The sequence below is a fragment of the Bos indicus genome, chromosome 13, assembly GCF_029378745.1.
Source record: "Bos indicus isolate NIAB-ARS_2022 breed Sahiwal x Tharparkar chromosome 13, NIAB-ARS_B.indTharparkar_mat_pri_1.0, whole genome shotgun sequence".
Classification (NCBI taxonomy): domain Eukaryota; kingdom Metazoa; phylum Chordata; class Mammalia; order Artiodactyla; family Bovidae; genus Bos; species Bos indicus.
Window position 1 is genome coordinate 34,429,331 of NC_091772.1, and position 27,766 is coordinate 34,457,096.

The 27,766-nt window shown below is 39.7% G+C and overlaps 1 protein-coding gene across 17 annotated transcripts in view; it reads left to right on the plus strand.

Annotated features, from left to right (window-relative positions):
• The window catches only part of ZNF438 (zinc finger protein 438), a 216,643-nt gene that overhangs the window by 140,975 nt on the left and 47,902 nt on the right, over positions 1-27,766 (plus strand). The window contains exon 1 of one of the 17 annotated variants that reach the window (XM_070800925.1): positions 486-1,965. The exons of the other annotated variants lie outside the window; for them this stretch is intronic. Coding sequence (XP_070657026.1) covers positions 1,763-1,965 — 203 coding nt within the window. The 5' untranslated portion in view covers positions 486-1,762. Of the gene's footprint in view, positions 1-485; positions 1,966-27,766 lie in introns of those variants that run through there. 17 annotated transcript variants of the gene reach the window in all.

Genomic DNA, 27,766 nt, shown 5'->3' on the forward strand with positions numbered 1-27,766 from the left:
CACAAAGGGTCGGACTTGACTGAGCGACTTTCACTAATGCAGATCCCACTCAAATTTTCCTCATTTTACTTGGACTCATTTGTGTATGTATATATTTAGTTTTTATGCACTTTGTATCTCATGTATAGCTTCTTGTGTCTGCTATAGTCAAGACCCACAATAGTTCCATCACAAGGATTTCTCTTGTTGCCATATTATAACCACAATCACCTACCTCCCTCACTTCCCAGCCCTAACCCCTGTCAACCACTACTGCTACCGCTAAGTCACTTTAGTCGTTTCCAACTCTGTGCGACCCCATAGACGGCAGCCACCAGGCTCCCCCGTCCCTGGGATTCTCCAGGCAAGAATACTGGAGTGGGTTACCATTTCCTTCTCCAACGCAGGAAAGTGAGAAGTGAAAGTGAAGTAGCTCAATCGTGTCCGACCCTCAGCAACCCCATGGACTGCAGCCGTCCAGGCTCCTCCATCCATGGGATTTTCCAGGCGAGAGTACTGGAGTGGGGTGCCATTGCACTGTCCTCTATTTCTATAATTTTGTCATGTCAATAATACTATATAAATGGAATCTTAGAGTATATAACCTTTAGTATTGACTTTTCCATGTAGCATAATTCCCTTCAGATCCATCCATATTGTGTGAACTAGTAGTCTGTTTCTGTTTATCACTGAGTGGTATTCCACCAAAATTTAGTTTTCATATGTACATGCATGTAAAATATGAGATCATTAAAATATCAGTTTAAAAGTGGTTTAAGACATGTTACAATTAACCTACCCATTAAAATTCCAGGTAAGTTTTTAGTATCCTCATCGTCATTTCCATTGGTCTTGTCTATGTCTTAATGTACTTAGACCAGGTCGATTGCCAGCTGTACACTGAAAACATATTTACAGTAGAAAATAAAAGATAGTTCTATTCCCTAACAATAACTGATTCTAATAAAAACTGGCAAGATTGGATAAAAGACAGTAGCTGCTACCATGTAAGACAGGTCCTCATTTTGATTTCAGCAGATTTACTGTTTAGTTTCTTTTTTTCTTTCATTCAGTCTATGATTACCCAACTCATTCTTTTCATAAAGCTTATTATACAAGTAGCTCTCCTTGCCCTTATGCTTGTGTGTGTTAAATGTGATAAGTAAAGCTGTAGATGAGATCTCCTAGGGAAAGACTGTGAAGTGAGACCCAATGTTTACCTTGAGGGGCTCCAAGACCGAATGGCCAAGAAATGGTCAGAAAGGCAGCAGGAAAAAAACAGGGGCTTCTGGTTCATTAAAGCCAAGAGGAAAGAGGGTACAAAGAAGAAATAGCCTCAGTTGACTCTTCTTCCCCACTTTCACATGTGGTAACAGTGCTCTGGATCTCAGGAAGGCCTTCTGCATCCAGGCATGGTTTGAATGCAGAGAGTTCGCTTCTCAAGGAGTGCTCAGTGGGACTATGGAGCCTCAGGAACTAATGTGAAAGAAGATCTAGCCAGGCACACTGTATGTATAAGGATAAATGTACCTGCCAGCACCTTAATTTTGGTCATGAAGACAGTTTCAGAAATCTCTCTGCATCCCGATTATTATCACTGCCATCCATGTGTACCATAGTTGTGTGGATATACCGTGACATGGTTATCAGTATTGGAAGAAGGCATGATGTACCAGCATGGCAAATATATTTTAAGAATCACTCCTCTGTTTCATAATGGTTACCGTGACTGCATAAGCCACAGTTCCTTCTAAAATGCCTTCATGATACTTAACTTTCTCACATGCAGTTAAATAATATAGTTAAGTCATTAATTGGGAATGGAAAACACCCTTCTATCATTAACACTACCTCAAAATGTAGAAGTCTGAAAATGGCTCATGATGCAGTATCAAGAAGTAAAATGCTTTTTTTACTTTCAGGAGAAGGCAATGGCACCCCACTCCAGTACTCTTGCCTGGAAAATCCCATGGATGGAAGAGCCTGGTAGGCCGCAGTCCATGAGGTCGCTGAGAGTCAGACATGACTGAGTGACTTCACTTTCACTTTTCACTTTCCCGCCTTGGAGAAGGAAATGGCAACCCACTCCAGTGTTCTTGCCTGAAGAATCCCAGAGCCTGGTGGGCTGCTGTCTATGGGGTCGCACAGAGTCAGAAATGACTGAAGCAACTTAGCAGCAGCAGCAGCAGAGGACATAGGCTATAAAGGTTCATGGTGAAAATGAAGAAGAGTAAGTCAGATGAGGACTAGGAGAAGCGCATAGAATAATTATTTTCTGAGATTTTATCACTTGAAAGGTGTTAGGTTTGGACTTTGAGTTCTGTTTTTTTAGAAATATAAAATCTCAGCCCCAAATCAAGATCTCTGCATTTTAGACAGAAACTCATGATCTGTTTTAGAGTCGAATTTTCCTGTTGCCCAAGTAAAGATGGCAATGATTTAGTAGCATCTCATGGATGTTACAGGCTTCCCTGGTAGCTCAGCTGGTAAAGAATCCGCCTGCAAGTTCCCCTGGAGAAGGGATAAGCTACCCACTCCATTATTTGGGGGCTTCCCTGGTGACTCAGATGATAAAAGAATCCTCCTGCAATGTGGGAGACCTGGGTTCGATCCCTGGGTTGGGAAGATCCCCTGGAGGAGGGCATGGCAACCCGCTCCAGCGTTCTTGCCTGGAGAATCCCATGGACGGAGGAGCCCGGCAGGCTACAGCCCATGGGGTTGCTAAGGGTCAGACACTACTGAGCGACTAAGCACAGCACACAGCAGGATGTTGTATGTGAATTACTGAGTGTTGACTATGTGATAATCAGAACCAAAAGTTAAGCATATCTTTGGATTTGTAACCTTGATGAAAGTGAAAGAGGAGAGTGAAAAAGCTGGCTTAAAGGTCAACATTCAGAAAACTAAGATCATGGCATCTGGTCCCATTACTTCATGGCAAATAGATGGGAAAACAGTGGAAACAGTGACAGACTTTATTTTGGGGGGCTCAAAAATCACTGCAGATGGTGACTGTAGCCATGAAATTAAAAGACGCTTACTTCTTGGAAGGAAAGTTATGACCAACCTAGACAGCTTATTAAAAAGCAGAGACATTACTTTGCCAACAAAGGTCCGTCTAGTCAAGGCTATGGTTTTTCTAGTAGTCATGTATGGATGTGAGAGTTGGACTCTAAAGAAAGCTGAGCGCCAAAGAATTGGTACTTTTGAACTGTGGTGTTGAAGAAGACTTGAGAGTCCCTTGGACTGCAAGGAGATCCATGCATTCAGTCCTAAAGGAAATCAGTCCTGAATATTCATTGGAAAGACTGATGTTGAAGCTGAAACTCCAATACTTTGGCCACCTGATGCAAAGAACTGACTCATTGGAAAAGACCCTGATGCTGGGAATGATTGAGGGCAGGAGGAAAAGGGGATGACACAGGATGAGATGGTTGAATGGGAGTTGATGATGGACAGGGAGGCCTGACGTGCTACAGTCCATGGGGTCGCAAAGAGTTAGACATGACTGAGCAACTGAACTGAACTGATGTTTCAGTAGTCATTATTTAGGTCATATTTGCATACATATACATTTGAAAAATCTTAGTCCATTACAGAGTGGTAAGCTTTTTACACAGTAGAATAAGGAAAATATTTTTATGGTTTTTACTTAAGATTCTAAATACTCTTTTTTTTCAATAAATGTAAGTATGACCTTCATGTTGTACAAATAATACTGTTTTGCATTTTCATCTCAAGTTTTAAAATTCAATTATCTTTTCCAAGTGTGATGAAGAACATCAACAAATATTCTCTTCTACACACTTTGAGAGAAATAACCATAAACCTCATACAAGAATAATACAAAGGTTTTATTAGAAAAATTTTGCACATTGACATCAGAATCATAATTTCCAAATTTGCCTTTAAGGCTTATTTTTTAAAAGTCAGCATGGATGCTACTTCTAGAGTCTGTTTCATAAATGAAGTTTGTTAATCATGAAATTTTTTTTCCTATATCAGACAAAATATGATCTTTCCTTCAAAAAGTGGTTGGGCAAATTAAATTTCAGTATTAGTTATTTAGAGTAGCATTTTCACAGTTCACTGTGCACTTGTACTAACTTTTTATTTGCAGCGTGTTTGCAATCATTTATTTGTACCATAGCTATGAGATAGATACAAGATTAATCAGGAAAGATAGAACAGCTGTGTTTATTTCCTACCTTGCTCTCCTTAGAGTTCTTCAAAATAAAATGTGTTTAAGGGCAAATCTGAAGTAAAGACTTCAGTGTGTGTACCTCTTACCATTAGGGTGATATTAAGTGGAATGGTAAACACTTACAAAGGTAAATCAACTAGACCTAAGAGCTACATAAAGAGCATTCCACTCACCACGAGCAAGGTACACATTCTTCCCAATGCATATGGCTCCATCTCCTCGATAGACTACCCATTCGGCCATAAAACAAGCCTCAGTAAATGTAAAAACGATCAGAATCATAAAAGTATGTTCTCTGACTAAAGTAGAATGCAGTTAGGAATAAATAGCAGAAGGAAATTTGGGGAATTCACAGGTATGTGGAAATTGAACAGCACACTCCTAAGTAGCCAGTGAGTCAAAGAAGACATCACAGGGAAAATTAGAAATACCTTGATGTAAAGTAACTTAACACATTATTGACTGGGGGATTTTTGCAGAAACTAAAGCCCTTGGCTGGCAGTTTGTTAACCTAAGTGACTTTTGAAACACTTCAGTCAAAGGCTGCTGCTGCTGCTGCTAAGTTGCTTCAGTCGTGTCCAACTCTGTGTGACCCCATAGACGACAGCCCACCAGGCTCCCCCGTCCCTGATATTCTCCAGGCAGGAACACTGGAGTGGGTTGCCATTTCCTTCTCCAATGCATGAAAATGAAAAGTGAAAGTGAATTCGCTCAGCCGTGTCTGACTCTTAGCGACCTCATGGACTGCAGCCTACCAGGCTCCTCCGTCCATAGGATTTTCCAGGCAAGAGTACTGGAGTGGGTTGCCATTGCCTTCTCCGTCAGTCAAAGGCACTCAGTAACAAAAGATGCATTAATACCTCTCTGGCCAATAAGTTGTTACAGTGTAACCCACCAGAATTTATAGGATGCAACTAAAGAAAACACTGTTTAGAGGAAAATTTATAGCCATAAGTGCCTATATTTTTTCAAAGACCACATGTCACATGATTTTATTTATATGAAATTTCCAAAATAAGCAAATCTACAGAGACAGAAGATAGATCAGTGATTTCTAGGGACAGGCAGTGGGGCAGAGTGATAGAATATTTTGGCATTAGATGGTGGAGAGAGTTGTACAACTTTGTGAATGTATTAAAAACTCTAAAATGTACAGTTTAAAGGGTGAATTTTATGATATGTGAATTATATCACAAATATGCATGCTAGGTAGCCTCAGTCTGATTCTTTGCAGCCCTATGAACTATAGCTGTGTCTGTCCATGTGATTTCCCAGGCAAAAGTATTGGAGTGGGTTGCCATGTTCTCCTCCAGGGGATCTTCCCAACCCAGGGATCAAACCCATGTCTCCTGTATTAGCAAGTGGGGTCTTTACCACTGTGCCATCTGGTAAGCCCACAAATACATCACAGCTATAAATAAGTAAGCAAGCCCCTCCTTGGGTGTCCTGTTCCTTTGCTAGATGCTTCAGGTGCCATGTGAACCCAAAGGGATGTGAACCTAGCCTTCTAAAGCTGCTTGTCTTTTGCGGGTAGTGAAAGTGAAAGTAGCTCAGTCGTGTCCAGCTCTTTGCGACCCCATGGACTATACAGTCCATGGAATTCTCCAGGCCAGAATACTGGAGTGGGTAGCCTTTCCTTTCTCTAGGGGATTAGACATGAGCTAAGTAAAATTACAGTTGTAGTCGGTGATCTGAGGAAAAAAGATACGTGTTCTTTTTTTTTTTTTTTAATTATTTGAGCCAGGTCTTAGTTGCAGTGCCCGGGATCTTCTATCTTCATTAGCAGGATCTAGTTCCCTGACCAGGGATTGAACCTGGGCTGTCTATATTGAGTGAGGAGTCTTAGCCACTGGATCACCAGAGAAGTCCCCAGTACTTGTTCATTATTAACTGGGGTATCTGAGCTAGACGAGATCAAAAGACATTCTCCTAAGGGGGAGTGACACTGTCTTGTGATCTGAAGGACAAATTCAGATTATGGAAAAGAAAATCAGCATCGCAGGGAGAGGCCCATGTGTGTAGAGATTGTTGATGACAGAGCCACTGTGTGGAGACTGAGAGAAGGCCAGTGTGGCTGGACAGAATAGGGGAGAGCAGTGCAGGGTGAGGCAGAGAAATGGGCCAAGACCAGACCATGTAAAACCTCATGGACGTGTTAAGGCGCGTAGCGGTTTTCATTCTGGGTGGTGCATGCTGTGCTGTGAGAGCATCGCTGTGGCCATGTGGGCTGGAGGAGCAGTAGAAGCAGGTAGAAGAGTATCCAGTGGTCCTGCCAGGGGGCGATAGAGCAACTGATGCCAGGTGATTGGCAGTGGATTTCAGAAGTGGAGATTTCTGAACTGAGTGACTGACACTTTCACTCTTCACTTTTCAGAAGTGGGTGTATATGGGGGCTTTTTAAGAGAGAAAATTGATATATTTGGTGAAAGCCTAGAGATGGGAAGTGAAGGAGAGGGGTACAAGGCATGGCTCATGATGCTGGGAAAGTGAGGGTCAAAGAGCCATTTCTGAACTGAAGATTTTCCTCAGTCACACTGTGTATGAACTTCAAGTAACATGAATGGATACTTTTTTTTTTTTTGAAAACTAGATCTTTCTTACCAAGGCAGTCACATGTTATGTAAAGCTATGCAATCATTGAAAAAGCAAGAGAGTTCCAGAAAAACATCTATTTCTGCTTTATTGACTATGCCAAAGCCTTTGACTGTGTGGATCACAATAAACTGTGGAAAATTCTGAAAGAGATGGGAATACCAGACCACCTGACCTGCCTCTTCAGAAACTTGTATGCAAGTCAGGAAGCAACAGTTAGAACTGGACATGGAACAACAGACTGGTTCCAAATAGGAAAAGGAGTACGTCAAGGCTGTATATTGTCACCCTGCTTATTTAACTTATATGCAGAGTACATCATGAGAAACACTGGGGTGGGTGAAGCACAAGCTGGAATCAAGATTGACAGGAGAAATATCAATAACCTCAGATATGCAGATGACACCTCCCTTATGGCAGAAAGTGAAGAAGAACTAAAGAGCCTCTTGATGAAAGTGAAAGAGGAGAGAAAAAGTTGGCTTAAAGCTCAGCATTCAGAAAACTAAGATCATGGCATCTGGTCCCATCACTTCATGGGAAATAGATGGGGAAACAGTGGAAACAGTAGCTGACTTTATTTTTTGGGGTTCCAAGATCACTGCAGATGGTGACTGCAGCCATGAAATCAAAAGACGCTTACTTCTTGGAAGGAAAGTTATGACCAACCTAGGTAGCATATTAAAAAGCAGAGACATTACTTTGTCAATAAAGGTCCATCTAGTCAAGGCTATGGTTTTTCCAGTAGTCATGTATGGATGTGAGAGTTGGACTATAAAGAAAGCTGAACACAGAAGAATTGATGCTTTTGAATGGTGGTGTTGGAGAAGACCCTTGAGAGTCCCTTGGACTGCAAGGAGATCAACCAGTCCATCCTAAAGGAAATCAGTCTTGGGTTTTCCTTGGAAGGACTGATGCTAAAGCTGAAACTCCAATATTTTGGCCACCTGATGTGAAGAACTGACTCATTGGAAAAGACCCTGATATTGGGAAAGATTGAAGGCAGGAGGAGAAGGGGATGACAGAGGATAAGATGGTTAGATGGCATCACTGACTCAATAGACATGAGTTTGTGTAAACTCCAGGAGTTGGTGATGGACAGGGAGGCCTGGCGTGCTGCAGTTCATGGGGTCGCAAAGAGTCAGACACGACTGAGTGACTGAACTGACTGACTGATGCAATTTACTGATAGCAAATATTTAGGGAAAGTTTAAAAAAAATTGAGGAAACTAGACACATGCCAAATGAGTTTTACCCTTGGAGTCTCTTGTGGCCTAGCCTGCATCTTCAGGGTCTTATAATGTACTTGGACTTGCTGATGGTCCCCGAAGATATAGAGATCATCTGTCATTTGAAGTTCCTCATTTTGATTTAAGTATTGAAAATAGATTCTGAAATTATTTTCTGGCAAGTAACTACCTACCAGTAAGGAATAACTGGAATGAATTCAGTTTTAGCAATTCTTATTTCCTTGGCCAGCCAAAGTCTTAAAATGTCAAGTTCTTCAGAGATGTTTTTATTCTGCAGTTATATGGAGTGATAATGTTTTATTATAATTTCTAAAAGCCACTTCAGCAATTTAAGACTACACAGAAATAAATTTTAATCTATACCCTAAAATTTTTTTCAAATGACCTGTAAAGAGTTAGTGATTTGGGCATTCACTTGCATTTGGAATGTCAGCGTACAGAACCAGCGGGCAAAAACCTGATGAAGAAAACAGATCATGCCAAGAGGCTGTGATTTAAGTTTTACCGTAACATTACAAGAAAGGTGTCACTGCTTATAGTGTTTATTGCTGTGTGTGCGTTAGTCACTCAATTGTGTCTGACTTTTTGCGACTCCATGGACTGTAGCCCACCAGGTTCCTCTATAGCCATGAAATTCTCCAGGCAAGAAAACTGGAGTGGGTAGCAATTCCCTTCTCCATGGAGTTTTCCGGACCCAGGGATCAAATCTGGGTATCCTGCATTGCAGGCAGATTGTTTACCATCTGAGCCACCAGGGAGGCCCCATGTGTTTATTGCTAATGTATCAGTAATAGACAAACCTTACAAACCTATAAATGCCCTTTGTATGCAGCATAGCAGGAGGCAAATTTAAGTTAGGAGAATTTTAAAAAGTCATTTAAAGAAAATAGTAGTGACCTGCCTTTTACAGGCCTCTTCCAGGGCATTTTCGCTAATCTTTGTCCTCATGGGCCAACACACACAGGAGGGAGTCAGACTGTTGTTCACACATTTTCCATGAAGCTTACATTGATTTAAATCAAGTTTCCATTTTTCTTACTAGCAATATAGGCTCCATCTAAGGATTAGCACTTTACTGAGAAGCATTAACTGTATTGTTTTCCACGTGTGGAAAACTGTATTGTTTTCCATGTGTTCTTACTCTATTGTGCATTTTAATTTCTGAGAATTATTCTTAAAATGGGAACTTTAAGTAAAGAAGAGGGAAATTTTGGAGGTTAGAAGCAGTTGTGATTAAAAGCAGAACCTAGCAGAACCTACTACCTATCTTGAAACCTCAGCTTTACCATTTACTAACTGTGTGAACTTAGGTAAGTTATTTAACCTCTCTGTGCCTAATTCCTTATACATGAAAGGGTGATTATAACATATTAATCCCAAGGCTGTGGTGACAATTAAATAAATTAACACACATTTAAAATACCTAGAGCACTGTTTGGAAGATAGTAAGCTCAAAATAAATGTTAGTTGCTGCAGCTGTTATATTGATAGTCTTGTCAATATTTGAATTTTAATAGCTAACTCTCACCTGTAGAAGGGGGTGACAGAGGATGAGATGGTTGAATAGCATCACTGACTCAATGGACATGAGTTTAAGCCAACTCATGTCCTAGTGTGCTATAGTCCATGGAGTCAGACACAACTTAGCAACTGAACAACAATAACAATTCTCACTTGAAAATTCAAATATTATAATTCAGTTATGGTGGTTGTTTTTGTTGAATATTCATATTTTCTCTGGCTGCTTTCATGCCACCAGAAGAAAGGAAAAGCTATATAGAGACTGTAAGGTTCATAAAACGGAAAATATTTACTGTATGATCCTTTACATAAAGCAGGTTCTATTGCCTGGCTTGTGGGGTTATTAGTTATGTGATTGAATGAATGAACTATCCTGCTTTGACAAAAGATGTAAGCTTGCATAGGAAAGTATATGACTTTAGTTATCCTTGTGGCCAGAACACTTCTTTTGTTTTGATTTGATTTAGAAAAAGTATAACTTTCCAGTTTGGTTTCAATTTTGTTGAAACTAACATACAAGTTCATGAGTAGACTTAACTGTAGTAGATTGCATAAGTGTAGACATGCCAAAATACATACTTATTCAGTAAAAAGTATTAAGACTTGGATTTCTCTCAAGAATTGTCAAAACAAAAGTTCAGTTGTGTGCATTTGTATGTAAGGATATTTGCCATCTCATCAGTTCAGTCGCTCAGTCGTGTCTGACTTTTTGTGACCCAGTGGACTGCAGCACACCAGGCTTCCCTGTCCATCATCAACTCCCAGAGCTTGCTCAAACTCATGTCCATCAAGTCGATGACACCATCCAACCATCTCATCCTCTTTTGTCCTCTTCTCCTCCTGCCTTCAGTTTTTCCCAGCATCAGGGTCTTTTCCAGTGAGTAAGTTCTTCCCATCAGGTGGCAAAAGTATTGGAGTTTCAGCTTCAACATCAATCCTTCCAATGAATATTCAGGACTGATTTCCTTTAGGATGGACTGGTTGGATCTCCTTATAGTCCAAGGGACTCTCAAGAGTCTTCTGCAACACCACAGTTCAAAAGCATCAGTTCTTTGACGCTCAGCTTTCTTTATAGTCCAACTGTCACATCCATACGTGACTACTGGAAAAACCATAGCTTCAACTAGATGGACCTTCGTTGGCAAAGAATGCCATCTCATAATTATTTTAAAAAGATTATTGAAAAAGAATTCTGAAACACTGTGCTAATAAGATGAATTTTACAGTAATAATATACCTTAAGAGTATCATGTTATAATCCCACTTCAGGAATTACTTGTAGTTAGTTTTCTCAAGGCTTTGGCTGTGTGACTCAGAACCTAGTATTTCCATGGCAGCCAAAACTCTGGAACTCTTGGCAACTGAGCCTGGAGCACATATGCTTTGATTTTGTCACACGGGTCATTTAAGCAAATAACCTTATCTTCTTTCTTGATGCAATTTTTGACGACGTGGATCTTTTTTGTTTGTTTCATTATATAACCTTTATTAAGGATCTGTTTTGCTCTTGAATATCTGTAAATCTTGCAACTCCTTTTGTTTAGGTTTACATCTTTCAAAGTATATTCATGAAATACTTTTGAAAGATGTCTCTCCTCCAGGGCCCCAGGGCTACTGGGAACAGGACAGGGTTGGACCCTGCCCTTGGAGAGTGTCAGGACGATAAATGTTAAATTAATGTAAGTACCATCGGTGTTGGGAAAGAATTAAATTGTGTAATGGACTCATAAACTAAGAAGACCTAAACTCATCAGGGGAAGTCAGAGAAGATTGCTTCTTTGGATTCTTTTTTTTTTTTACATTTTTTTAAGTTTTGTACTATATTTAAAAATCTGTTCTCAACCAATGTCTGTTGCTTAAGCTGAAATTATTTTGGGTTTAGAAAATGCATTGAAATAAGAACTTTAAGAAATTAATGGCCCCCTTATTGATTTAGGCACAACCTACTAATTAGTATTTATTGATAGACATTAGATGGTTGAATGATGAACCTTGTGCATTTGATTTTGACAGAAAATTTCTAATTAAGTGTAACCATCACGGTAAATTTGAAATGAGGAAAATACAAAGTGAGAAAAGACTGCCATTTAGTTTGTTAATTACCATTTGAAAATCAAAATACCTGTTTATCCTTCTTGAACAGAAACATGTTTAAAAGTGGCATCTGTCTTAATTTTTTCTCTCTTCTGGAACAGTTTTGTTTATAACGTAAAATAGATGGTCACACAGTTTACATGTGTGTGTGTGTGTGTGTGTATGCATAGGCCCTGTGTTTATGTATATGTTGGTGTGTGTATAAACACACACCAAAAATGTACAAAGAAAAAAGGGACTTTTCACCACCCCAAGTCCTAAAGGTGACCACTGTTGACAATTTGATGTTTCTCTTGGGAGTACAACTCTTTTTTTTTTTTTTAAAGACAGATGGCATCAGAGTATGCGCACTGTTCCACAATTTGCTTCACTTAAGATTATTTCCTGCACGTCTTTCCCTGCCAGTGTTTACTGAAGACCACCTGCCTCTCCAGATCTACTTCAGTCTTGTTGTTGTTGTCATTGATAATGTTATTTTAAGTAGTCCATCCACAGGGTAAAATATTCAGAAGGTTTACAAAAGAGTACACAGTGGAAGTCAGTCTCTCTCAAATGTGCCTCCCAGTTCTCTTTCCAGAGGCAGCTACCCTTAGCAGTATCTTATCCTCTGGGTTTTTTCCTTTATTTTTATGTGCTTTTACTTGGTGCGCCTAAAATTAACCCCCTGCGCAGTCATTTATAGGGAAGCGGAATGCTTAGTGAATTGACAGCAGCAACCCATTGATCTTGTAATGTCAGTGTTTAAGACTGCATATCAAAATGAGAAAAGACCCCATTAGTTGGATTTCAGTTTGGGATTTCATGCCTTATGATTGTTTGGAGGCTGTAATCTGTAGGTGTACAGTCTTTGCCAGTGTTTTAGCTCCTTAGTGCGTAACTGAATGTTCCCAGCAGAAGCCCCACAAGGCCCTACGTGGCCCAGAGCACCTCCTCCCACTTGCCCTGACCTCACCCACACATGTCTGCTGTCTCACTGTCTAGGCTGTGAATATAGCCCCAGGTCTTGGGCGACCGAAGAATAAATGGCCTTGCTGCTTTTGTTTCAGAGCTAATGGAGGGATTTGTGGCTAATCTCTGAGATGCCTATGGTTATTTTAATCTGCAACCACTTGGGTTAACTTCATTCCTGAAACTTAATTTTGATAGTGCCAGAGCCTGAGGAGGAGAGAGGTGTGGCTAGTGGGGACAGTGGATTAACGGGGGTATGGGCAGCGCTCACTCTGCCTGAGCCAACCTGGGGCTGAGATGTTATTTAGTGAAGCACTTTTCCCTGTTAACACTGGGTCTTTTGTCAGCTGCTGACACTAAAGTAGCCTAATGAACAGAGATTGTCTAGAAACCCCTGCCTCTCAAACTGCACCAGAGAAAATGGGGTGATAACATGTTTTGGGGAAATGGAAGTAAGACTGGGTTCATTCTTGAGAGTGGCTATGTTGACAGGCTTATGGCCTGAGAAGCCCTAAGCTGGTAATTCCTATTTATGGGCAGTATTTACCTCTGTATAAAATATGTTCCTCAAAAAAACACACTGAAATACATAATGCTGTATAAGAAGATTCTGTCACCAGAGAACAAGTTAAAAAAAAAAAAAATGCAGTTCCTTAATACATCATGCCTTTTCACATGATGTATGTGTAATATAAATATTATATCTTTTACAAATATTCTTTAATTTTATTATTTTTCTTTACAATGGAAGACATATATGCCTCACTAAAGTCCACTGTTGGAGAAAGCAATGGCACCCCACTCCAGTACTCTTGCCTGGAAAATCCCATGGATGGAGGAGCCTAGTAGGCTGCAGTCCATGGGATCGCTAAGAGTCGGACACGACTGAGCAACTTCACTTTCACTTTTCACTTTCATGCATTGGAGAAGGAAATGGAACCCACTCCAGTGTTCTTGCCTGGAGAATCCCACGGACGGGGAGCCTGGTGGGCTTCCGTCTGTGGGGTCGCACAGAGTCGGACACGACTGAAGCAACTTAGTAGCAGCAGCAGCAAAGTCCACTGTGCTTCCAATATAGGTTAAAGATTTGCCCACTTAAAATGTCCTGAATGTTTGCCATCTTTGCATAAATTTATATAGGTCACAAGGCTTACGCTCCTTGTCACTAATATAATCACATTCACTTTTTAAAAATTGTGAAAAAAAGCATAACATAAAACTTATCATCTTTCCCATCTTTAAGTTTGCAGCTCAGTAGTGTTAATTATATTCATATAGCTGTGCAACCAATCTCTAGAACTTTCTCATTTTGCAAAACTGAAACCATAAACCAGTTAAACAATAAATCCCTGTCTTTCCCTCCCCACAACTCCTGGCAACCACCATTATACTTCCTGCTTATATTAATTTGACTACTCCAGATATAGCATATAAGTAGAATCACAGAGCATGTGTCTGTTTTCTCCCCCTCTGGCTTATTTCACTAAGCTTAATGTCCTCAAGGTTCATCATACTGTAGCAGGTGTCAGAATTTCCTTCCTTTTTAAGACTAAACAATATTCCATTGTGTGTGCATACTACATTTTGTTTATCCATTCATCTGTTGATAGCTAACTTGGGTTGCTTCTTGGCTATTATGAGTAGTGCTGCTATGAATATGAGCGTGCATATATCTCTTTGAGATCTTGCTTTCATTTCTTTCGCATATATGCCCAGAAGTGGAATTGCTGAAGCTTATGGTAATTCTAGTCTTTAGTTTTTTGAGGAACTGCCACACTGTTTTCTATAGCAGCTGTACCATTTTTTATTCCCATCAACAATGTACAGTGGTTCCAACTCCTCCACATCCTTGCTGACAGTTAAAATTTTCCATTTGGGGGGATAGTAGCCTACATCTTAATGGATGTGAGGTGATATCTGATCATGGTTTTGATATGCATTCTTCTATGGATAAGTAATATTGAACATCTTTTCATATACTTTGTGACTGACTATATGTATCTCCTCTGGACAAGTTTCTGTTCACTTCCTTTTCCCATTTTTAATCAGTTCATTTGGTTTGTTGTTGTTGTTGAGTTGTAGGAGTTCTTTATATATTCTGAATATTAACCCTTTATCAGAAAAATGATTTGCAAGTATTTTCTCCCATGCTGTAGGCTGTTCTTTGACTCTGTTTGATTGCTTTCTTCGATGCACAGAAACCTTCAGTTTTTATATAGAAACCTTCAGTTTTTATTTGTCTACTTTTACTTTTGTTACCTATGCTTTTGATATCATATTATTCATATTTACCTTTAATCTTTTGAGCTCCACTAATTTTTCTAAAATACAAGAGCAAAATGTATTGAAATATTTAAATAATCATAAAACCATTGCACAGACATAGTTGAACACAACTTCAGAATGAACACTTGGTTGCCAGTTGGCACCATCATACACTGGCTTAAAAAATTGCTTCCCTGGTGGTACAGTGCATAGGAGCCCGCCTGCCAATGTAGGGGACACAGGTTTGATATCTGGTCTGGGAAGATTCCACATGCCATGGAACAGCTGAGCCCATGCACCACAACTACTGAGCCTGCACTCCAGAGCCCACAAGCCAGAACTACTGAGCCGTCATGCTGCAACTACACTAGCGCATGTGCCCAGAGCCCGCTTTGCTCCGCAGCAAGAAAAGCCACCACAATGAGAAGCCCGTGCACTGCAACTAGAGAGTAGCCCCGCTCTCTGCAACTAGAAAAAAGCCTGTGCAGCAATGAAGACCCAGTACAACCAAAAATTAAAATGAGTAAATAATTTTTTAAAATTGCTTCACTCGCTGATGTGACACTATACACTTGGAGCACAAAAAGCAGTTTGAGATGCAAATAAAAAAGTGTGAAGGAATAAATTTGGGACCATGGTCAAGTACATGAAAACAAAGGATTAGAAAACACTACTAATCAGATCCTTTGATTTGGAGTTCCTGTGTGTACAATGAACCTTTGTAGAGAGGCTTGCAAGACAAAGGCCCCCCTACTTCTTTCCACCCTCTTCTGTTTCTCATCTTTCCTATGAGGTGATGCGTCATAGTCAACACCTCTAAACAAATAGAGATAACGTGAAAGCTTTATTCAAAGCCTAACTTTCAAATTTAGAGAAGTAGAAGATGCTCTTAAAATATTTAACTTCATTTAGCTCACTTTAAATTTTAATAAGCTGTTGCCATTAATCAACAAGAAGATCATTTAACAACCAGTTGATGGTTATTGACTGCTTAGACGACTGGCAATGCACACAGAGTCTGTAGGTGTCTTTCTGGCTGTAGTAGAGAAGGGAAGAACTGGCTCTTAACTGATTCTCTGTATCTTCTGAGATATTTAAGGAACCTGGAATTTAAGTGCTTTTTATTTCCCTCCCATGCCATTTCTCCTTCTAAAATAATGTTGCCATTGTTCCTGTTTTCCCCCCACTTGCTTTTTCTTTCTTGTGTGGTTTATACTCATTCCTCTTTCCTCTGCTTGTCAGTCCCACGAGGATGTTTGTAGCTCATCTTGTTGCCTGACTTTCCCTTCCCACCCACCCAAACTCATCATTCAGTGTCCTCAACCCTCCCCTCTCTTGCAGCATTTATAGGATTAAAACAGGCCCAATGGTGGGCTCTAGAGCAGTAGTGCTCCACGTTGAGAAGCCCTCATGCTGCAACTTGAGAAAGCCTTCACAGCCAAAAGTAAAAAGTACATATAAAAATTAAAAAAAGAAAAGGTTGGAAGGAGCTGCTTTAAAAACAAAAACAAGCCCAGTGGTGTCTCCATGGATATCATTCAGATTTCTGGTCACTAACACACAGCAGATACTTCCTAAGTACCAGGTCTGGTGGCTTCCTCTTTCACCTGGTGCCCAGGTGTTGGTCAAGCAACTACCAGAAAATCCTTAAGCTTCACTGTGGCCTCTTGACATCTTATCCTCCAAACATCTAAAGAAAGCAGTTTGAGCCTTAGAAACTTAAGCAGAAAAAAGAAGCTACTGAGATACCCACTCCCCTTTATGTACTTTTAGATGTGAAAGTGAAAGTCACTCAGTCACCTCTGACTGCGACCCCATGGACTATACAGTCTATGGAATTTTCCAGGCCAGAATACTGGAGTGGGTAGCCTTTCCCTTCTCCAGGGGATCTTCCTAACCCAGGGATTGAACCCAAGTCTCCCACGTTGCAGGTGGATTCTTTACCAGCTGAGCCACAAGGGAAGCCTGAGAATACTGGAGTGGGTAGCCTATCCCTTCTCCAGTGGATCTTCCCGACCCAGGAATTGAACCAGGGTCTCCTGCATTGCAGGCGGATTCTTTACCAACTGAGCTATCATGGAAGCCCCTCTTTTAGCTATAAATACATCGAAATAGTTATGAGCAAGCCTTCAGTTGGTGAAATAGACAACTGAAGACAGCCCATTGCAGATAAGACTCATGATTCAGTCTTCTACTCACCTGAGGATTTTCCTCCTTAAATACAGCTTTGTAACAGATACAAAATTTTCTGCAAAAGCATTCCATGTACACTTATTAAACTTTTCACTTCAGCTTTAGGTGAGTGAGGAATTCAGGTTATTGAGTGGTGACTTAGTCCTAGCAGTCCTCTGGCGCATGATTTTGTTATGTGAGAGGATGCAGTAATCTTGTTTGAGAAGGTTTATTCATTAACAAAAGGTACCGAAATAAATTTAGCTGGGGTCATAGCATTTAATTTAATAGTATTACAATAATAACTACCATAATTAGTTTCAGATTTGCCTTCCTTCCCAGAGGACAAGATTTTTTAGTTTTTTGATGCCTATTTAAAGCATGAGAATGACAAGAAAATTAATGTCACGACCTTTAGAGCCTGTTTATGGTTTTTCCTAGTCATACCCTAAAGGATTCAGGGAGTTGTGTGCATCTAAAATAAACCACTTAGTAAGGACAAGTAAAAATTGGGTTAATTGGGTTCACCTGATCCTCAATTGTAGCACCTCATCGAAGACCCCCATTTCATCTTAGACAAAGGACCACCCTTTTTGCACTATAAAATTATCTCTTAAACTACACCTGTACATTCTGTGATGTCTTAAAAAGAAACTTTTTTTTTTAAGGCCAGTTTAGAATTTCTTTCTCTCCTATAACTTTATCTGGCTTGTCTTTCTCAATTAGGAAATCACTTTGTCTGTCCACTTTCCTAGCAAGAATGGGCTGACACCAACTCATGGGCTACGTTCCCTGGCCCTCCTGCCCACTTCGTGTAGGTGATGCAGGGCAGACGCACGGACTTGTTTTCCCTTCTCTAGTCTGTCAGGGACTTCCTGTAAATGATCATTCTTCCAGATCCTCGAGAGATGAAAGTTGGTTTTCATTTTATTGTCAGAGTTTGTGTATTTCAGCAAAGAGAAATATTTGTCTATTCAACTAGAATTAAGAAAACTATCTAGGTATGCTGGAGTCTTTGAAGCTTTTGGATGGTTGATTGAAAACTTGAGGCAAATTTGGCAAATAGTGAAGACTTCCCTGGTGATCAAGTGGCCAAGACTTCACCTTCCATAGAGGGGGTGCAGGTTCTATCTCTTGTCAGGAAACTAAGAGCCCATGTGCCTCATGGCCAAAAAACCAAAACATTAAAAAAAAATAGAAGCAATATTATAACAAATTCAATACAGACTTTAAAAATGGCTCACATTTTTTAAAAAATGGCAGATAGTAGTTTGGAAGCACTCTCATGCATCATTGGATAAGTCAGTACAAGTTCCTTGAATGACAATATGGTAATATCCATAACAATTTTAAATTGGCCCAGAAATTTCTTAATGTGACTTCACTGTTCAGATGGACTCACACGTGCTAGCAGGGTTGTGAGTATATTAATGCATGCCGAAGTTTTGTGTGTAAGAGCAGAAGGCTGAGAATAGTCTCTTTGTCAATTGGCAGGTGGCTGGTTAATAAACTGTGGTTCTTTGCAGTGAGGTACTATACAATCTTTGCAGAGAATGAAGGGGATCCATGAGTATTGACATGGAGAGCTGAAAACATATTAAGCAAGAGAGTAGCGGGTGTAATCTGCTCAGTTTGGGGAGGGGAGAATGGGTGATACAGCCTGTTTGTACACATGTTGGCTTGTCTACATACAGACTGTTACTAGAAGGATTCCCTTGGTGCTAAGAATTGTTGCCTCCAAGTAGGGAAGTTGGGGTGACAGGACAAGAGTCAGGCTTTTGTTCACTTTGGTTTTGCTTTTTCCATGTTGAAGATAATCATTTTTGAAAACCTAAGTGACAGAGCATAGCCATCTGTGACAGGAAATTAAAAAAATTAGGTAATGCTGCAGAGGTAAACCTGCGACTGGGGTGCTCCAGGGAAATGGTGAAAAAATTATTTTAGAAGAGGAGAGGCTTCCCTGGTGGCTTAGACACTGAAGAATCTGCCTGCAATGCGGGAGACCCAGGTTCGATCAATCCCTGGGTCGGGAAGATCCCCTGGAGAAGGAAATGGCTACCCACTCCAATATTCTTGCCTGGAGAATTCCATGGACAGAGGAGCAGGCTGCAGTACGTGGGGTACATGGGGTTACAAAGAGTCTGATACACTTTGTGAAAAGGAAGAAAAATCATCAGAATCATTTATGAAGTAGTAGTTCACACAAAAAAAAACATGAAAAACTACAGAACATAGATGAAGTTAGCAGGAAACAGCAGAGCAGTGGGTTTGGTTGCTTTTTTAATTGAGCAGTCTTTATAAAGGTAATTGATGGGATTTTAATTCAGTGTGGACCGTAGAGAAGAAAAGAGCTAGAGATGGGACAGGGCTAAGAGAGGAAGGGGCCATCCTGGCAGTGCTGTGGGGAAGTTAGAATTCCCCAATACAGGCAGGTGGTAGAAACACTGAGTTGGCCAAAGAGTTCTTTCAGGTTTTTCTGTTAACATCTTATGGGGATACCCAAGTGATTTTGGCCAACCCAGTAGTTGTTGAAAGTACACCAGTTGATCTGTGGTGATGCCACCAAAACTCTTTGGTGCTTGGAAGCCAAAAAAGAACCTGAGAATCCAAAAATGATCTCCAAAGTCTTCAAAGTAGATCTGTTTTCTCTAAACCTAGAGATGATTGTCACTGAAAGTAGATAAGAGTGGTGAAAATGATCATTTCAAAGTAATAAATTAAATCCCAAATGGAGAGTAATACTACCACCAGGCTGATGGAAGGAAGCAAAATACTGACCAATCTCACAGTGTGTGTAAGTGACAGCCTTTTTATTTGATGCAGTATGTCATTTGTTACCAAACGGTACAGTTCTCTTTTGAAATGCTTTCATCTTCATCATGATGGTAACCTCACGGGCCTGAACAATCCATTCTTTTAGCATTGAGAATCCAGGCTGGAAATTCCAAAGATGCTCTGTTTGATGTAGAAAGAGGCAACTGTTTTTCTTACACCTTTATCATTCACATTTGAATGAATAAGGAATGGAAGAATGCCTGTTTGTTAAAACTTGCCTAAAACTTGGGTCGTTTTAGATTTAACTAAAATGCACTGAGGCCTTTTAACAGGAAAGCAGCAACATCAAATTACTGCTTTTATAGATATTTTTGGGAATTATTGTTTTCTAGGTTTATTTATTTGGAAATTATTGTTTTTGGCAGTTAATGACACTTAAAAATGTTGACATATATGAAACATCCGAAGCCTGCTACTAGAGAAACTGAAGACACTAGGATATTCTTTACCTTTGCATAATATAATTTTTAAGTCATTTTAGGAGTGGGTCAAGTCCTTCTAAAAACACGGCCAGGCAATCTGTAGAGATCGAAGGAAATGTATTACTGAAAAAATTAACCTAATAATTTATCTGTCACTCTAAGTTATGGAAAAGTATAGTAGTGGCAAAATTAATAAGATATTACTTCACATTTCAAAAATCACTATTCATTTTAAAAATAACTCCGAATTTTAGAAGCCCATCTGTTGAAAATAAAAGATTCAAGTGGTATGAAAAGTACTTGATGGGACCATGCAAGTATTGTTAAATAATTTTTAGCAGTCTTATTTTTACAGGATTCTTGACATATATTTATCCAATAATCATTTGTTAAACCTTATTACAAGCCAGTCACTTCTAGGTTCTGGAAATACAAAGATAAATATGGAATTTTTGTCCCTGATGTCATAAAACTTGCAAATTTAAAGGGAATATGGACAGAGTTAAACAGATGCTACTTCCTAAGAGAGCCAGTCAAAGTGTGTTGGAGGATAATGGACAGATCAACAGAAATGTCTTGAATTGGCCAGGTAGACATTGTGGAGGAAGTGAGTAGGAATTATGTAGCAAGGCTGGGGCAAGAAGGCGATTCCATGAAGAATTGTGGAGGCGACTAAGAGCCGGCCTATAACGTGACTGTTGAGATGCAGCTCTTAACAAATGTAGTGGTGACAGCCACACAGGCTAGTGTGTGAAATCTTCGTGCTGGACTGAAGAGGTCTGGCTGTATCTCGTGGAAAACAAGAAGCCACTGATGGACTTGAAACCTGGGGAAAACATGATGATCATTAGATCTGCATGAAAAAGACCCTTCACAGACTACTGGGTGAAGATGTCCAGTGGAACTCAATTAAAACACTAAAAGATAAAGTTAAGGGATTTTTCCAGAAAGAGCAAAAATAAAAGAAGTAAAACATGTAAAAAAGGGAAAAGAGGTTTAACAGTCCAGGGAGGGTAAACATCTGAATAAGAAGAGTTCAAGGGGAAAAGAACAGAGAAAAATATATTAAGAAGTCTCAGAAAAATAATTGAAGAAAATATCCCAGGATCTAGAGTTTCCAGATTGAAAAGGCCCACCAGCCACTTGGCAAATGGTTGAAAGTAGACTAAGACACTTCACTGTGAAATTTCTAAACTTTGTTTCCATAGAGAGAAAAAAAAAAAAATATTGCATATAAAGGATCACAAATAGCTTCAGGTTTCTTAACAGCAACATTGGAAACCAGAAGACAGTGGAAATTTCAACTTGGAATTCCATGCTCAGGAAAATTATTGAGCAAGCATGTTATTGATTGAGGATAGAAATAGAGATAAATCTTCATCTTTCACAGTGGGGCACCAGTAGATACTGCCTAACACTGAACAGTCAAGAAGTAAGATTATAAGCATGTTATTGACAGAATAGAGGTATAAATACCAGAACAGTCAGCTCTAAGAATTCAAAGTGCTTATTTCTGGGGAAGATAAGATGAATAAATCCTGGGGATCTAATATACAGCATGGTGACTGCAGCTAGTAATACTGTGTCGTGTTCTTGAAATCTGCCAGGAGAGTAAACCTTAAGTGTTCTTACCACAACTTAAGTATTCTTACCACAGAGGGGTGAAAAAAGTAACTTTGTGAGGTGATGGCCAATTACCTGACTATGGTAACCATTTCACAAAGTCTGCCTGTGTCATCGCATTGTACACATTCAGCACATACAATTTTGTTCGTCATTTAATTACACCTCAATGAATTTTAAAAAATTTAGTTTTGGAAACAGGAACTGCCTTTAGTTTGCAGGTAGCCAAGTGGAGCTGTGTATAATAGTAAGCTGAGAACGTTTCACCGTGGAATTTGGAAACTAGAAATACAAATTTATAAGTGTGGTTAGATCTCAGGAGTTGAAGTAATTTTATAGAAAATCTGTTGAAGGGAGAAAAAAAAGATCTAAGGCTAGAACATACTTTCCTGGTATGTTTTTATTAAGGTAGAAGAATGCCCTCCTAAATACTGTAACCTGCCTGGTCTGGTCACGTGTGGCGCACATGTGAAAGAGCGCAGATATCAATGTGTGCTCCCACTTTAAGAGGGTAGATGATTAGATCTTACCATGGAAAATAATATGACTTGTATTTCAAAGTCTGTTCTAGTATATTCCTTTGTTTTTCTTGGAAATGCCAGAGATAATAGTAACCTTTTTTTTTTTTCCTTTTGGAAGAATCCTGCAGACCTCGACTACCATAAGTAACACCTTGTTTTTTAAATAGTTCTTTTTTAACCAAGTATTGTCAACACATAGTATTCTAGTTTAATCCTTTCATCAGCCAAATGGGTTAAGTAATATTAGCTCTCCCTTTCTAACATAAGGAAACTGAAACAGACAAAAAGATTCAGTGACTTGTTCAGAGTCACATGGTGAGACATTTTGGTTAAAAGTATACATCTCCCTACTCTGTTCGTGGATCCTTCTACAACTTTTGAATGCATTGCACAGCTGAGATGGGACTAGAATGGGGTCCTGAAAACTAAAGGTCAGTCTTGTCTTTTAGGGTTTTTGTTGGGAAACTGCAGTGAGTATCTGGTAAGATCACTGAAGCAACAGATCTAAAATCAGGGGAAATTGGGTGACTGCCAGACTTTCCCCAATTCTCGGTAGAAAAGTTGCCTCAGAGGGTCTTAAACAAACTAGTCCCCCAGGATGACTCTGTAAAGCATTTACTGGCTGACATTCAGAAATATCTGAATTTAAAGAGGCACTGTTTTATTGAACTTGATAGCAGTGTGCAATCATTTGGGCGGAAGACGATTGTCAAAGATATTAATGAAATATTAATATAAGCAGTTAATTTTCAAAGTGGGTCAGAATTTATGCTGTAGATTTTCTTTCACCTGTTCTAATTCTTTTCCACCAGTTTGAGAATTTTATAACATTTGTTTCTTAAAATTATTTGTTCCGTAAGTAAGACAGATTGAGATTGGAATAAACATTTGGTTATAACTGAGCAAATTAGTCAGAATTTGGGTACTGGTGGCTCAGACAGTAAAGTGTCTGCCTGCAATGCCGGAGACCCAGGTTTCGATCCCTGGGATGGGAAAATCCCCTGGAGAAGGAAATAGCAACCCACTCCAGTATTCTGCCTTGGAACTCCCATGGACAGAAGAACCCAGGTGGGCTACAGTCCATGGGGTCACAAAGAGTTGGACACGACTGAGCAACTTCACTTCAAGATTATATTATTTTGATAAAATTGAGCTTTAAGATACTGGGTCCTCTTATTTATATAAAAATCTTAAGAAACTTGAATTCTATCAATGCTTTAAAAAGGTTATTTTTTTAAAATCAATGAAATATAGTACAGCTGCTTTAAAAAACAGGCAGTTGCTTGTAGTTATACCACTCAGCAGTTTCATGCTAGGCAGTTTCACCCTAGAGATATGAACATGTTTATTTACACAAAGACTTGGACACAAATATTTATAGCAATTTTATTCATGAGAGCCAAAAACTGATCACAGCTCAGATGCTCAGCCATGGGTGAATGGATGGACAAATTGCATTCTGGTCATAGGATGGAATCCATTCAGCAACAGAAAGAAATGATCTACTGATCTACATAATAAAATGATAACATACTGTTTGATTTATATGAAATGATACAAAATTCTAGAACAGGCAAAGCTAATTCATGGTGACAGAAAGTGTCAGTAGTTGCCTGGGGCCAGGAAAGAGAGGTAGGGATTGACCATAAAAGAGCACAAGGGGACTCTTTCAGATAATGAGGGGACTTTTGATGTTCATGTCTATATTTCTTGTAACATAACTGGGATTTTGTTTTCATTGGGTATGGTAGGGTTACAGACAGAGCCGACTGCCTTTGAAAGAAGAAGTTATTTCTTACAGTTCCCAAGAGAGGGGGTGTGCCAGGCATTCAGGGCCACATGGGAGGTTCCAGGGCTGGTCAACAGGGAAGAGGGATGGGCAAGCATGGCCTGATGCCTTTATCGTGGTCTCCCTGGGAAAGGCAGGGTAGAGCAAGAGATCATTTTAGATTGCCTAGTTTGAACAGTTTCAGTGGTTTCAGGCTACATGATAGTCCTAGCTGTCCAACACCTGGTCCTGGGGTGGCTGAAGCCTGGGAAAATGTTGACTCACGTGTGAAGTTCCATAAAGGAGGAGGTTGGGGATATGGACTTGGCATTGAAAGGTGTGCTCCCCAGGGTTTGTCTAGGATTATCTAGCCCTGGAAGTGGCATGCTTCCCTGGTGACTCAGTGGTAAAGAATCCACCTGCCAATGCAGGAGATGTGGGTTTGATCCCTGGGTCGGGAAGATCCCCTGGAGAAGGAAATGGCAACCCGTTCTTTGCCTGGGAAATCCCATGGACAGAGGAGCCTGGCGGGTTACAGAGTCATACCCACCTTAGCAACAAAATAAGAACAGAAGGGGCACTCTGTCCAGCCAGCCAGCCCCTAGTATATCAGAACATTATAAATTGCAGAAAAAAGACTGATTGCTACACAGATATATATGTCTGCTGTATGTAAATTATACCTCAGTAAAGTCGATTTGAAAAGTTTTTTAAAATAGTGAAGTATATGGTGAAATTTCATGTGCCCATGAAATTAAACAGGGTAGGAAAATTCATCCTCAAATGCATTAAACATTTTGAAACAATACCCATGTCCGTAAAAGGACAAGGGCAGCACTGAATACTTCACAGGTTTTTTCGGGCTGTTCCTTCCACTTCCTCCGCTGGGTCATGACCCTTTCCTTAATTCAGTGAAAAAAAAAAAAAGGCAGCTTTTTCACTTAGATAATGTCTGGGGTTATACAGCCTCTCTGAGTCCTTTGCTGCCATATTGCTAAAGTCTGTGATGACAGTTAGGGCTGGGTAAACAGCTTCGAGCCAGCTTCTCCTTCAGCGTTTCCAGTGACAGAGTTCAGTGTTTCATACAGCACGTTACGGAGTGGTTTCCTAGTGGAGCATAAGTGGTCACGGAAAGTGCTGCCTTGTGTTCACATGACATTGGTTTCCTTGTAACTGGTCTCCCTTCCTGGTTGGACTGTGCACTCAGGTTACATAGCATTCCTCTCATCCTTCTTCCATGTCACTTCTCTTCAGATGTTTCAAGATGACTTTCAGATATTTCAAGATGACTATCATTTCCCGCTGAGTTCTTTCATTTCCCAAGTTCACTCCTTTCCCAGCTTATCTAACTCACTTTTTTTCATTTCCTTGGTTCCCATTCTTTATTTCACTGATTTTCCTTTAATTCTGATTTCCAGCAACAAACTTTCTCTATTTCCATTGACTTGGTACACACTTGTACAGGCGTTCACGAGAGAGAAAAGTGGAGGCAAGATAGTGGGAAAGGAAGACTGAACGCAGTAAAATAGGAGTGTGTATATGAGTTTAAGAACCAGACACACCTGGAGAATCAGTTCTGGCTCATCCTAATGACCTCGAGCAAGTTACTTAATTTCTTTGGGCCTCAGTTTTTTACTTGAAAGATTTTGACAGTGCTGATTCTCTCCTGAGGATAGAGGGGGGTGTGTGTGTGTGTGTGTGTGTGTGTGTATCACTTTGTAGGTCTAGCATGTAGTAAGCGCTCAGTGTAGAAGAGGGCAAGGTGTTTTCTGTAAATTCACCAACTCTAGCTCTAGCCTCAAACCTAAAATCTGTGAGCCAATCACTGTGCAGTGCTTTAAAATCCAGAGCCACAAGATCACTGTAAAATCAAAACTGGAGGAAGGCCTGGGAGAAGAACAGCTGCCTAGTCAGTGGTAGGTTAGTAGTGTTATCTTAATATATAAAGAAGAGCCTGTTACAAGTAACCAATGGCTATACACCCAAAGACTTTTCACCTTGTTCAATTTTTTCATGCTTTATGTTCTTCTGACCAAATTCGTTATGTTATGGCATCTATCTGAATAGCAATGTTTATTCTGTAGGAAATAGTTCCCCTGGAAATAACTCCGTAAAATTAATCAGATAATATGAAGTTCCCTTAATAATCTAGAGTAACTCGACATTGCAGCTCTGAGTGGTGCCCAAATACACACACAAGAACACACTTTTAAATACATACTCCCACTCTGGGTTAACGGTAATAAGCTTATGGAACATGGAGCAAAGTTTTTTCATGTAAGATTTTTTCATGTAAGATTCTTTCTAAATGTATTTTTAGGAACGTTGTCAAGGCAGTATAGCAAAGAGAAGGCATGATGTACCTTAGGTTTCCTCAACCAGGAATAAATGGAAGATTTCCATTTCTAGCACCATTGAGCTGTCACTTCCCATATAACCAATTCACCTAATTTTCATTTTTAATCAACTCAGTTTAAAAATGACATATTAACTAAAATGAAAAGTAACCATATGAGTGATTTATAAAACATTTTGTCTTGCTATAATCGATGGCGTTCATTCATTGCGTTCTTTAATTTTTGTTCCTTTCTGATAAATTTTTCTACTTAATGTACTTTTCAGCATGCAAGTAAGAAAAGCCAGGTTATAATGATCAGAGATTCTCTGGACTGTGAAGGACACAGTGGCTGCTAGTGCTGTATCATGGTACCCTGAGTCAAGATGGCCTTGGTTTTGCTTGTGTAATATTTGAAAAATGCTGATAGAACTTATGTGACTTTTTAATGTATCTTTTCCTCTAGAACATTTATATAATGACCTTTTATTTCCAACCCAATCAGAGGATACAATATTGTGATTCTTCAGGTGCTTTTTAAAATAAGCATTAGGTGTATTTATGACACAATTTTTTCATTTTTCATAATTACAATAGAATTAAATACTATCATGTCTTATGTGGCAGAAGATAACAGACTCCATTTTAGTGAATTACCTATTTTAAATACCATGATATTGGGGGGGAAGTATTTTAATGGCAATCCTTATCTAATATAGCATTCCAGAACAATTAAAATAAAACTTTTTGTTCTGCTTTTTTTTTTCAATTTCAGAGACAGTATTTTTTCATTGGGGAAACTTAGTAATATATCCATAAGCATAAGGAAAGTTAAAGGACTGCCCTGATGGTCTAGTGGTTAATAATCCACTTTCCAGTGCCAGGGACACAGGTTCAATCCCTGGTCAGACAACTAAGATCCCACATGCTGCAGGGCACCTAGGCTCACATGAGGCAGCTACCAAGCCCATGCACTGCAACTAGGGAAACCTGGGCACTGCAGCTAGAGAGCCCACGTCCTGCAGTGAAGACCCAGCTCAGCCAAAACTAAAAAGAAAGGGAAAGTTAAATAGCAGTTTAATTCCTCACTCAGAGGTAGCCACTTTTACTGTTTGGTAGTTTCCCTTATGTGAATATTCAGGGAAATATTTGAACCATACCACTCCATAACCAACCCCTCTCATACAAAAATGTGTAGTAAGCATTTTTCATAATTTTAAATATCTTAAGAAACAGTCTT